The sequence below is a fragment of the Eptesicus fuscus genome, chromosome 18 (assembly GCF_027574615.1).
Source record: "Eptesicus fuscus isolate TK198812 chromosome 18, DD_ASM_mEF_20220401, whole genome shotgun sequence".
In the NCBI taxonomy this organism is placed as follows: domain Eukaryota; kingdom Metazoa; phylum Chordata; class Mammalia; order Chiroptera; family Vespertilionidae; genus Eptesicus; species Eptesicus fuscus.
The window spans coordinates 57,657,153-57,670,254 of NC_072490.1; the positions used below are offsets into that span (position 1 = coordinate 57,657,153).

The 13,102-nt window shown below is 51.7% G+C and overlaps 1 protein-coding gene across 8 annotated transcripts in view; it reads right to left on the bottom strand.

Annotated features, from left to right (window-relative positions):
* The window catches only part of FOXP1 (forkhead box P1), a 565,106-nt gene that overhangs the window by 135,382 nt on the left and 416,622 nt on the right, over positions 1 to 13,102 (bottom strand). For all 8 annotated transcript variants that reach the window (XR_008558876.1, XR_008558877.1, XM_054729759.1 and 5 more), the window contains one exon: positions 3,035 to 3,130. Coding sequence is in view for 5 of the 8 variants with exons in the window: in XM_054729759.1 (XP_054585734.1) it covers positions 3,035 to 3,130 (96 nt within the window). In the remaining 3 variants the exon portion in view is untranslated. The remainder of the gene's footprint in view (positions 1 to 3,034; positions 3,131 to 13,102) is intronic.

The window sequence follows — 13,102 nt, forward strand, 5'->3', positions numbered from 1 at the left end:
TAAAGAACTTGGGAAGCAGTATCTATACTCAATCAGTCCTCTCTATAAAGCACAATGTCACCCAAGAATGTGGTAGCTCAGATTTTGTTCAATATGCGTAGCAAAGAACATGATTCTCTCTTTACTCTGATCTCCCTGAAATTAGTTCAAATTGGTGATGTTTGACTACATTCTGTGCTCTCTATCGAGTAACCACATAGCGCGCCTCTAACTTTCCATTTTCCCTTGTTTGTATCACCAGCCGTGAAGCTGGGGAGCGCTGCCAAGCCTAAAGCAGGGAAGTGTGAGATATGCTTAAAATATGAGTCTCAGTGCATTTGGGGATTTGGGCTGCTTTCTTTCTCCTCCAGCTATCAGCAGATCAAATTCTTCTTCCATCTGCAGCCCTCCTCCATGCAGAAGGTTGACGTTTGTGAAAATAGGTCTCTAGCAATGAAGGCAAGGAGGTCAGCAAGGAACAGCGCTGAGACTCACTGAAGGGCTCCCGTTCAGTCCAGAGCCCTGGGGCTGAGCCGCCGCGAGGCATGCCAGGCATGTTTACGTGCACAGGTTACCCCTTCTGTGAGTCCCGGAGCCCACATATGTATTTTCATAACGGCATAACCTGCATGGGACCTGGGCTAGTCATTTCTGCCTGGCTGTGCAAGGCCTGCCAACCTAATAAAGCTCAGTGAATCCGCATGACCACACCAGGCTGCTGAGGAGCCGTCCTCCATGCTGCGCACATGCACGCGCACTCAACACACACACACACACACACACACACACACACACACACACACCCCTCTTTCCCCCCAATCAATTCCTAAAGCTGATCTAAATTCTCTTCTTGTCAAGTCTCCCACTGAGGGTAGGGAGCGACGTAAACATCTTCATTAGCAAAGCCAGCATCAAGACGGCCCCTGGCCCCACACTCTCAGAGTGAAGTGCTCAGCAAATGTGGCTTTGACACTGTCCTTGCCAAGAAAAACGGAGCTCTATCCTACTGTTCTGTAGCTAAAACATTACAACAGGCAACAAGAACAGAGCTCCAAAGGAACCCCCTGAAACCTGACTTCATATATTTAGCCCTGAAGGAACTTCATTCATCTTGGAAAGAAGTTACCTAAAAATGCCATCTGTAGGTTTTCTTAAAAAGCAAGCATGAGGGAAAATAAGTCTAGTATAAAGAGTGACAAATGGTGTTCACACTGCGAGCAGCGCCCAGCAGCCCGGACGTGTGCGCGCTGTTTCCTTAAGTCTCTAAACACAGCTCCACTCTGTCCGGTGTCCACCCCCAATAAGAGAGATTCCCCGACACCAATAAGAGAGATTCCCCGACATGCTGGAGGGCTGATGAATCCGTGATTTTAAGGCTGTGCGAGCTCCAAGAGGACGGCAATGGGAGCGGGCAGTCGCCGGGACCACTGAGTGACAGGCCGGGCTCACGCCCTGTGCGCACGAATACATTAGCATTTTAACGGAATCCTGTCTGCAGCAGACGTCCCGTGCTCACTACACCCAGCCACGGGCTCTGCCCCTGAATCACAGGTGGCCTCCGCCGCTGACCTCTGAAACACAAGTCCCAGTCCGACTGCGGAGACTGTTCAGCCTGATCCTTTCAGCCTATTTGAATCTTGAGAAACAGGCTCCCGGCTGAAAGGTCAGCGCAGTCCCAGTCCGTCCTCCGGACCCCGGCTCTGCACTCGTTAACACGTCCCGAGCAGCAGGTGGGCTCACGAGGCTCTACAAGGAGGTGCTTTGGGAATGCTGGTAAACAACGTGACCCCCGTCCCGGCAGTGCCACCACGGCGCCGAGCTGCCCCTCGACGGCCATGCTTTCCCAAGGGGGCGCAGGAGGGTGGCTGCCCGCGGTCAGTGTGGCTGCTGCCAGGGAATGTGCACTGGGCCATGGTTTGCTCTGATCTGAGAAGAGTCTAGAATCTGGGTTAACCACGTGATCCAATGATTTAGCACCGAGCTCTGCCCATCAGCAGATTCTGTCCCAAAGTGTCCAGTGTGGGAAATCACTCAGACCCACGCTGGGACACCCACCCTCAGCTCTGGCAGCAGCGGCCGCCTCGGCCTGCACCACCCTTTCCAGATGGGAGTGTCAATCCCGAGTCAAAGCTCTTTGAAGTTTCTATTAAAATGTTCTATCTACTCCGATAGAAAATCAAAATCAAACTTGTATAAACTCACTCCTACTCTGCAATCCCTTTCTACATTGTGCCAGGAAGGAGAAGTCACTAAAACAGTATTTCTTGGTATCTTTATATAAAAACTGCTCACCACTTTTTATGAATAATTCAGAAGTATACGGAAAACATCCACTCAAGAAACGAGTATATGTGACATCCTTGACCAGGCGTATTAAAAATACGACAGCCTCTCAGTCCCAGTAACAGTTCCTGAAACTGCTGACGTCTGGGCTGAAGAGTTGTGGGGGACTTTTCTGAGCAATGCGGGCTGTCCAGCCGCACCCCTGCTTCTGCTTCCCACGCACCAGAGCGTCAGGCGCACTAACGCCACCCCCCCCAGCTGTGAAACTAAACGTGCCTCCAGACACTGCCCCGTCCCCTGGGAACCCGCCCCCGCACTGAAGGAGGTATGCGCGCACCCCATCATGAGAGACCGTGACCGTCTAGAACTGTCGACAGAGAACGTGGTGACGCATCTGAGCACCATGACCCTCTCTCATGGCGAGCGCCCAAGCACCGCCCCAGCCTCCACGCATCGGCCTACAATCCTGACACCGGCAGGTCTCACCCAACAACACCACGTTTGGGTTGAACACACCTTTCCCGACAAAGTCACACTCCGCTGGGAACCAGCGGCACCTGCACAGAGGGCCTGCTAACATGCCTGCCATTCTCACCACAGACCCTGGCTAGTGGCTGTCCACATGGATAACGTCATATACTTTTAAAAGAAGCGCTACCTGGCCCTCGCCTGCGTGGCTCAGTTGTTGGCACGCTGTCCGGTATACTGAAAGGTTGCGGGTTTGATTCCCGCTCAGGGCACATACCCATGTACTTTAAAAAAGAACGGTTACCTGCAGGGCTGGCTGCTTGTCATTCCTCTTGGGAGACTTGATGCCACTAACTTGCTGCTGCTGCTGAAGAAGGAGCTGTCTTGCCACCTGAAGAGCCTGCAAGGAAAAGTGGAAGAGACAGGTCTCCGTTACCACAGGTCAGAGCAGCCTGCACCGCGGACTCCACGAGGCACTTAAGGACGAGATCCCGCCCTGGCCAGTTTGGCTCAGTGGATAGAGCGTCAGCCTGCAGACTGAAGGTTCAATTCCGGTCAACGGCACATGCCCAGGTTGCGGGCTCAATCCCCACTAGGGGCCATGCAGGAGGCAGCCAATCAATGGTTCTCTCTCATTATTGATGATTCTCTCTCTCCCTCCCTCTCCCTTTCTCTCTGAAATAAATAAAAATATATGGGGGGGGGGGGTGGCAGGAGAGAACAAGATGCCGACTTTCCCAATTCCAGGCAAATGGAAAGGCAAACCAAACTTTCCACCCATCTAAGTTGAAAAACATTCCTGAATTTGATTACATTTTCTTAGGTTTAGTCAGTTTCACAGAGTTCTTTAGGCATAGCAATCCACCTAAGCAGACATTTTATTCCCACCAAAAATCAAACACGAAACATGGAACACGGAAGATGAGAATGTTGAGGGAGGATGGCAGGGAGCAGCTGGGAAGCACCTGGCAAAGACAGAAACGTCCAAGACAAGGCACCTTCCCCTCCTCCAACTCTTCTTGGGAGAGCCTGGGAACTGAAGGTGAAAGGAACACTTTGACCTCCTCTGAGTCCAAAACAGAGGAAGAGTTACGTGGTGCATGCACAGTGGATAACGTTACTTGGGAAGGAAGCCTAACAGGTGAGCTCAACTAATGGAGGCCTCGGTGGACTGTGTAAAGGGAGGACTTTTCACATTTGACCTCTAATTCATCCTGTACCTGTGAACAAAGCTGGTTGTGTCTCCTACAAACGACTGTCTATGGCTTCATCCATAGGAGGGTGTTTATTTAAAGGCAGTAACTACAGCAGTGATATGAGTTGGAGGTGAAGCAAAAGGAAAACAGGAGAGTCCTCTGAAGTGCAGAGTGTATGACTGACCACCCTGTTCTGTTTAAAGGACAGTTGCCATACAACACTATACTGGCTTCAGGCACACAGCATAGTGGTGCTACATTTATACTTACAGTGTGTCACCATGCTATGCCCAGTCACCACCCATCACTGTGCAAAGTAAGTACAATATTATTGACTATTCTAGAGGCCCAGTGCATGAAATTCGTGCATGGGGGGGGGGCATGGGTCCCCTTAGCGCAGCCTGCACCCTCTCCAATCCGGGACCCCTCGGGGGATGTCCGACTGCTGGTTTAGGCCCGATCCCAGGGATCGGGCCTAAACCAGCAGTCAGACATCCCTCTCACAATCCGGGACCGCTAGCTCCTAACTGTCACCTGCCTGCCTGCCTGATTGCCCCCAACTAACCCCCCCATCGGCCTGGTTGCCCCCAATGGCACCCCCCTGCTGGCATGGTCACCCCTAACTGCCCCCCGCCAGCCTGGTCACTCCTTACTGCCCCCCCTTCCAGCCTGGTCGCCCCCAACTGCCCTTCTGCCAGCCTGGTTGCCCCACGCAGCCTGCTGTTCAGTCGTTCGGTCATCCTTCACTAATGTTCCTGCCAGCCTGGTTGCCCCACGCAGCCTCCTGTTTGGTTGTCTGTCTGATTGTTTAGGTCGTGATGGCCCCTGGCTTTTTATATATTAGGATTTTCTGTACATTAAGACCCATCTTTTTAAAAAGTTCAAAAAAAGAAAAAAAAAGTATCACTGGTAAATCCTCCTGGGGACATTTTCTGTCAAAGAATTTACTAAGAGTACCAGCCAACCACACCCAGAAGCAGGGTCAAGACCAGATGACTGACGTTTGGAGACTCTGAGTGAGAAAATCACATGAGAAGCGATGTTTTACTTCAGTCAATTAGCTGAGAACCAGGAGTGTGCACAAGGAAGGTGTTGAGAATGTTCACTAAAGGAGGTGCCCAGAGTTGAGAGAGGAACAAGATTTCCCAGTGACTTCACCAGTAAGACTATTACGTGTGCCTCGAGAAAGACACACACACAGTGTACCTGGTCATCGTACAAAAGGTCTGAAACTAGAGTCTACATTGTGCACAATGGACTTATATCCTATACTAGAGGCCCGGTGCACGAAAATTCATGCATTGGGGGGGGGGGGGGGAGGGTGCATCAGCCCAGCCTGAACCCTCTCACAATCCGAGACCCCTTGGGTAGGGTCCCTAGGCCTGGACTGAGATCAGGGCCTATCGGGGCTTTCCTTCCCCTGGCTGCAGGCAGCTGGCTCCACCACTGCTGCTGCCACAGCTTGCCATCTGTGCAGCGCTTCCCCCCTCCCCTGCCACCAGTCGCCTCCCTCTGCAGGCGACAGGCAAGGGGTGCGATGGCTTGGCTGGCCTGGGCCTCCCTCTGCAGGGCGATCGCTGGCCTGCTGCACACCTGCCACAGAGTTGCCGGCCAATGGCCTGGGCCTCCCTCTTTCTTTTCTTGGGGGCGGGGCCAGCCCTGCAAGGGGCTGTCTGCCTACCTGATTGCCCTAACCGCTGGCCTGCCTACTGGATCACCCCTAACCACTTGCCTGCCTACCTGATGACCCCTAACCACTGGTCTACCTACCTGATCACCCCTAACCGCTGGTCTGCCTACCTGATTATCCCTAAGCACTTGCTTGCCTACCTGATCACCCCTAACTGCTTGCTGGGGGGCTGGGCCAGCCCTGTAAGGGGCCATGGTGGTTCTGGTCTCTGGTCATTCCGGTCGTTACACTTATGGTGGCTGGCCTTTTATTATACAGGACTAGAGGCCCATGCATAAATTAAGGGGGGGGGTCCCTCAGCCCAGCTTGCACCCTCTCCAATCAGGGACTTCTTGGGGGATGTCCAACTGCTGTTTTAGGTCCAATCCCACAGAGATCGGCCTAAATCGGCAGTCGGACATCCCTCTCGCAATCCGGGACCACTGGCTCCTAACCACTTGCCTGCCTGCCTGATCACCCCCTAACTGCCCCCCTGCTGGCCTGGTTGCCCCCCAACTGCCCCCTGCCGGCCTGGTCCAGAAGGAAGTTGTACATCTGAAAGATGTCCAGTCACCCAATCTAATTAGCATATTACCCTTTTATTAGTATATAGATAATAAAAGCCTAATATGCTAAGTGTCCAATCGTCCATTCAACCAACCAAAGCATAACATGTTAATGACTAGAGGCCCGGTGCACAAAATTCGTGCACGGAGGGGGGTTGTCCCTTAGCCTAGCCTGTACCCTCTCCAATATGGGATCCCTCTCACAATCCAGGACTACTGGCTCCCAACTGCTTGCCTGCCTGCCTTCCTGATTGCCCCTAACCGCTTCTGCCTGCCAGCCTGATCACCCCCTAACCACTCTGCTGCCAGCCTGTTTGCCCCCAACCTCCCTCCTCTGCCGGCCTGGTCACCCCTAACTGATCTTTCCTGCAGGGTTGATCACCTCCAACTGCCCTCCCTTGCAGGCCTGGTCCTTCTCAACTGCCCTCCCTTGCAGGCCGGGTGCCTCCCAACTGCCCTCTCCTACTGGCCATCTTGTGGTGGCCATCTTGTGTCCACATGGGGGCAGGATCTTTGACCACATGGGGGCAGCTATATTGTGTGTTGCAGTGATGATCAATCTGTATATTACTCTTTTATTAGATAGGATAGAGGCCTGGTACAGGGGTGGGGGCCAGCTGGTTTGCCCTGAAGGGTGTCCCGGATCAGGTGGGGGTTCCCTTGGGGCGTGGGGAGGGGCCTGTGGTGGTTTGCAGGCCGGCCACGCCCCCTGGCAACCCAAGCAGAGGCCCTGGTATCTGGAATTTATTTTCCTTCTACAATTGAAACTTTGTAGCCTGGAGCAGAGCCAAGCCTGGGTCTCCCTCCGAGGCCAGCAGCCATTTGTGTTGGGGTTATAATTGAAACTTTGTTGCCTTAAGCGGGTGGGCCCAGCCAGGGTGTGCAGAAAGCTTTGCTTCCCCTGTTGCCGGCGGCAACCCTGGCCTGCTCTCTCAAGCTCCATTCTGCCGACATTTGTTTGAATTTGTTTACCTTCTATAATTGAAACTTTGTAGCTTGAGTGGAGGCTTAGGCTTGGCAAGGGCAGGCGGAAAGCTTGGCTTCCTCTGTTACCTAGGAAACCTTGCTCTCTGTGGCTGTAGCCATCTTGGTTTGGGTTAATTTGCATGCTCGCTCTGATTGGATGGTGGGCGTGGCTTGTGGGCGTGTTGGAGGTATGGTCAATTTGCACATTTGTCTATTAGGTAGAATATGCTAAGGCCGCTCAACTGCTTGCTATGACATACACTGACCACCAGGGGGCAGACACTCTGACTGGTAGGTTAGCTTGCTGCTGGGATCCAGCCAATCAGGACTGAGTGAGATGGGCTAGACATACCCTGGAGCCCTCCTGCAATCCCTCCCCAGTTGGCCAACCTCCCGCGTCCCTTCTTGGTCCTGATTGTGCACCAGTGGGGTCCCTCGGCCTGGCCTGTGCCCTCTCGCAATCCGGGACCCCTTGGGGGATGTCAGAGAGCTGGTTTCGGCCCAATCCCGCAGGCCAGGCCGAGGTGCACAAATTCATGCACCGGGCCTCTAGTAAGAAGATAATGATTTCCACTTTAAAGAGCTATAGCGACGTGGTGGGGGGAGAAAGGTGAGGTGGTGTGGAAGGAGGTTCCCGTGCATCAAACTCAGGAGAGGGAAAATGAGTGCCAGGATCATGGTTCATGAGTGGGCCCATGAAACTGGTGAATCAGCAGAAGTAGTGCTTTTCCTAGAAGGACAACCTGACTAAATTAAGCTCCTAGCTGTAGCACTGTAACAGGCTCTGAGGGCACTTTGTGAGGTTAAGTGGTGCCTTCGTGTCTAAGAGGCACAGGGGCTGTGGTACACAGGCACAGATGATAAGTGGGCACAAAGCAAAGACCTGGGGAAAGATGGGGCCCTCCTGCCTACCACACCCCTCCTGTCGGTGAGGCCTCCGCCTACCAGGCTCACCACAGTCAGCCCTCAGAGGTAGCTCGGCTATGGTGCCTGGAGAGGGGCAGTGGGCGGAGGCCACCTGGTGGAGCCGCAGGGAGGGGGCTGCCTGCAGGGCCTAGGCCTGAGCCCTGCCTGCCGTCTCCTGGGAGATACACCATCCCTGGACTCCGGCCTCCTTGTCTCCATGGAGACGCTCAGCACATGTGTAGGTGTAAAAGTGGGCAGAGCGAAGCTTCCATGTACATCATGTAAGGGAAACAGTCCCCTTCCAGGCGCCGCCTGAGCGGCTCCCCAGAGGCTCCACGGAAGGCTTTAACCTGGGAAGGGAACTGGGACGTATTTTAATTGCGATCATCAGAGCTCCTGGAGCAACAGCCTGACCAGCTGCCAGTGGGAAGCAGCCAGGGCCTGAATGACAGCGAGAGGCTGTGTGGGGACAGCAAAAAGGTCACCTCTGTTTCACATGGAAACGGAGCAGAGTCAGGACAACTCCACACAGTTACAAATCTGCATTAAAGCAACTTGCTATGTTTCACTAAATATTTAGAAAACAGGTACTCAATCCATATATATAAAAGCCTAAGTGACCGAACAACCGGCTGACCAGTTGCTATGATGCACACTGACCACCAGCGGGCAGACGCTCAATGCAGGAGCTGCCCCTTGGTGGTCAGTGCACTCCCACAGCCAACCTCCCGCAGCTGGCCAACCTCCCACGGCCCCTCTCCCCCACTCTCAGTGGGCTGTCCCCCAACCCCCCATTGGCCCCAATCACTGGCCAGGCTGAGGGACCCCACCCATGCATGAATTTGTGCATCGGGCCTCAATTATTTAAATACGTTTTAGAGAATCTAACAATCAACTTCTCATTCAGCAAAAGGGATGATAGTAAATGTCTTTTTTAAAAAGGCAGACATACAGAAAAAAAGGTATTCTTGTATGAGCATGTTCTCATACATCTGCTTCAGCAAAGGAGGCACAGTGTGGGCCTCAGACCTACATGCCGACTGGGCTGCTCTCTGCAATGATCATACATTTCAAAAGTAGCTCTGGAACCCTTGTCATTGCTTTGCTGGTTTGAAGGGGGGAAAGTCATTGATGTGTCTATCTTTTTCAGACCCAAAATGGGTGCCTAAACTTCCATCATCACACCACGAATTCCCCCCTCCGCCCCACAGCCTTACAAAAGAAGATAATCAGAGAGAGAAACCAGGGTAGGAAAGGCTTAGGAACTTGTAGAAAAACAAGAGGAATTTTAGTAAAACTACTGAAGAGAGAAGATATAAGATGGAGATGTGTAAATTAGCTTCCAAATTTCTCCTCAAAGAGTGCAAACAGGTAAAATAGCTTCAAACACCTGGGATGGAGAGGCAACACCAGTGCAAAGAACTCCTCACCTGGACATGCACTGCTCTGAATTCCCCTACACAGTTCCCTGGCCTGATCATGGTGTGGGCCCAGGGGGAGCGACGCACTACAACCCCAATCTACTTCCGTCTCAGCTGGAGTTGTTGTTTTTAATGTTTTTATTGATTTCAGAGAGAGGAAGGCACAGGGAGAGAGAGGTAGAAACATCAATGATGAGAGATAACCATCAATCAGCTGCCCTCTCCACGCCCCACACTGGGGATCAAGCCTACAACCCGGGCATATGCCCTGACCTGGAATTGAACCCTGACCTCCTGGTTCGTAGTTCGACACTCAACCACTGAGCCACACTGGGCTCAGCGAGCATTTTAAAACATAATTTATTCAAACCTATAAAGTGCTGCAAAAACCAACCAGGTGATGTTTTCCTGATTTCCATGATAGATTAATCAATGTAATCTAACTTTTAAATTGTCACAAAAAAGAAGAGAAATAAATCCTTCGTAGTATATCCGAGCGTTATCATACAAATGTCGGGTATCCTTGTAAAAAGTCCAAAATGCTTCCTGTCATATGCGCTGCTGGTCAGTGGACAACTCAGCAGGACCGAGGGGGCCTCCGCTGGAAGCCACAGCAGAGACCAGGCCAGTGTGTCCACGGTTTCCCTTGCCTGAGCACTGTCACCTGCTATGCATCAAACCAGATCAACGTCTTTCATCTCAGACTCACAGCTTGAACTGAAGAGATTTGTTTAAAAACAACTAAGGAGTGAGGATGCGCTTGTTTTATTTTCATACAGGATCTCAGCAGCAACTGGAGAAAGGTCCCTAAGGCATTGCAATTTCTGCCAAGAGGGGCAATCACAGTGCTGGAGGGTAACCAGGCTTCTGAGGGCGACCGCTTAGCAGTGCGTACAGAGGCTGAATTACATGATTCTACACCTGAAACGGATGCATATAAAAAAAGATATGCCTGGCCGGTGTAGGTCAGTGATTGAGCATTGACCTATGAACCAGGTCACAGTTCGATTCCTGGTCAGGGGCACATGCTGGGGTTGCGGTCTCGGTCCCCGTGTATGGCGTGCAGGAGGCAGCCAACCAATGATTCTCTTTCATCACTGATGTTTCTATCTCCTTCTCCCTATTTCCTCCTCTCTGAAATCAATAAAAAATATATATTTTTTTAAAAAGAGGTCCTGTTTGAAGATGAAATTAGGTCCTTTGTATGTATGTATGGAGGCAGTGTGGACTCAGCCTCCAATTTATTGTTAATCTTCACAGAGATATTTTTTCTATTGACTTTTAGAGAGAGTGTAAGGGAGGGGGAGAGACACAGAGAGAGAAACATTGATGTGAGAGAGACTTCGACTGGTTGCCTCCTGCACTTACCCAACCAGGGCAAGGATTGAACCTGCAACCGAGGCATGTGCCCTTGACCGGAATCGAATCCTCAACCTTTCAGTCCACAGGCTGACACTCTATCCACTGAGCCAGTCCAGCCAGGGCAGGTCCTTTGTATTTAGACTAAGGAGGCATGTGGAGATGTGTGTGTGTGTGTGTGTGTGTGCCCGCGCGCGTGCAAGAGGAAGGGAACAAGAGCAGCAGAGACACACAGAGAGGGAGGGTATGAATAAATGACAAATGTGCTCCTCTAGGAAGCAAGGATCCACCCCGACTCAAGTTCCAGACCAGCTGCTGATGTCCATAACTGACACGTCCAGTCCACCTCTGGCATCTTTTACTCTGGGGGGCAGCTCCCAGGCTGGGCTGAGTCCACACCGCCTCCATAACAGACGTGACAACTGCCAGGCACTGCACGACGCGACGCTGCGTTTCAGCGCTGGGCTGGGGTTACAGGAAAGACCGCGGCAGGCTGCACATGGTCACACTGATTCCCCTTCAATAAGCTCAAGTGAGTGGCTCTGCGAGCTCCCAGGCCGGGCAGAGGCCGGCTGCTCCCGCCGCGCCGGGCTCTCCTCTCTGCCCCTTGCTGCACAAAGCTGGGAGCCACCTATGGTCAGCACCTCCTGGACACCAGCTCAGGCCCAGCCCACAGGGAGGCCGGAGCCTGGAGCCTGCTGCTGGTTGGCAGCCAGGCTGCTCCGCTCACTGAGGACCTGCAGATTGTGACACACCTTCCATCCCATTGGTCCACGCTTGCTTTATTCTTCACAGTGCTGTCACACTCCTACTAAAGAAGTGCCATCTGTTATTTACCAATCACGCTTCAAGTAAGCATGTTTACAACTTTCAAGCTATGCACATCTCAAGTTCACGGCAGGTGCTTATATTTTAGGGGCTGGAATCCCTAGGTTTCAGCACGTTTTTCAAGGTAGCTGGTGTTCAAAAACATGTTTATCATATTGTAAGAAACATCAACAAGTTGACATAAAACATGGTTTGAATAAGCATGCACACAGACCTAAAGCAAGCCAGTAGAAGGCAGAAAACTTTCATACAATTTCTTATCTAACACACCTGGAGATGAGGGCTGAGATTAGCACTGACATCGAGGCTTTCAAAAAACATGACTAACTGCATGCGCAAGGTCACGGGTCCGCGGAGCAAATCCAACTTAGAACCTGCTTTTGTTCAGCTCATGAGATAAGAATGGTTTCTGCTTGCTTAACTAGCTGGGAAAATAGTAACAGGAGAAACACTTTATGACATTAAAATTAGATGGAATTCAAATTTCTGTGTTTGCCAACCCTCCTCTCAGGTTGCTCCCTGTCTTCTGAGATTCCCCAAAGACACACTGGACACAATTTTATACAAACAAAGCTTGCAATCAGTTGCCCCCCAAAATTTCAGAATTTAGCTAAAATGCAAGGACAATACTAATGAGCCGTTCTTAAAGCTCTAACTCATTTTGATTTTCTGAAAAGGAAGCGAGATAGGAAAACAAAATAATATCCATGCGTTCTTTTATCTGAAACTATTTCAAACTAGTTGCAAACTTTGAATACGTGTGTCCTCCTACAGATAATCTGCAGCAGTTGAGTGAAGCTCCTCGGCCGGGTGTGAGTTCCCGACCCCTGGCAGTGCAGGTGGCATTGCGAGTGGCCAGCGGCTCTTTCCTGTCTGCCTGGGAACTTGTCCCACTTCCAGCTTCAAAGGCTGCTCGGAGTCAGCCCCTTCCTCTCACTTCTTTTCCTAGACTCTCCCCACCCCGCAAGATCAAACCTGTTTCTCAGATAATTTCGCAGGCTGAGCAGCAGTCACTGTGCATGGGGGCGGGGGGAGGAAAAGCTAGCAATAAAACGCCGTGTGAGGAGCTTAGGAGGGAGTCGTGTCCTCTCGTTTGGTTCTCAGCCTCCATTCACCTCGGTTGCCTCTGCAGAGCCTTTTCCCTCTGAACGAACCTGCTATCCTGGTGCAAGCTTGCTACGAGCAACCATCTTCACCCGAGTTCTCATACCCAGCACGGTCTGACCATCGCTCTGTGCCAGACCTGGGAACCCACCGCCTCTGGCCCTGGACACGGCACTCACTTCATGCAGGGTGGGAAGGTTTGTGGGTCACTTACAAAAGGAATTGCTCCAGTGCCTGCCAGGGCTAAAGTGCTCTTACAGAACCAACAATGTTCCAAGGCAGTGAGCTCTCCAGCAAGAATGGAAATATATATTCATATGACTACTACTACTACTACTACTACTACACACACACACA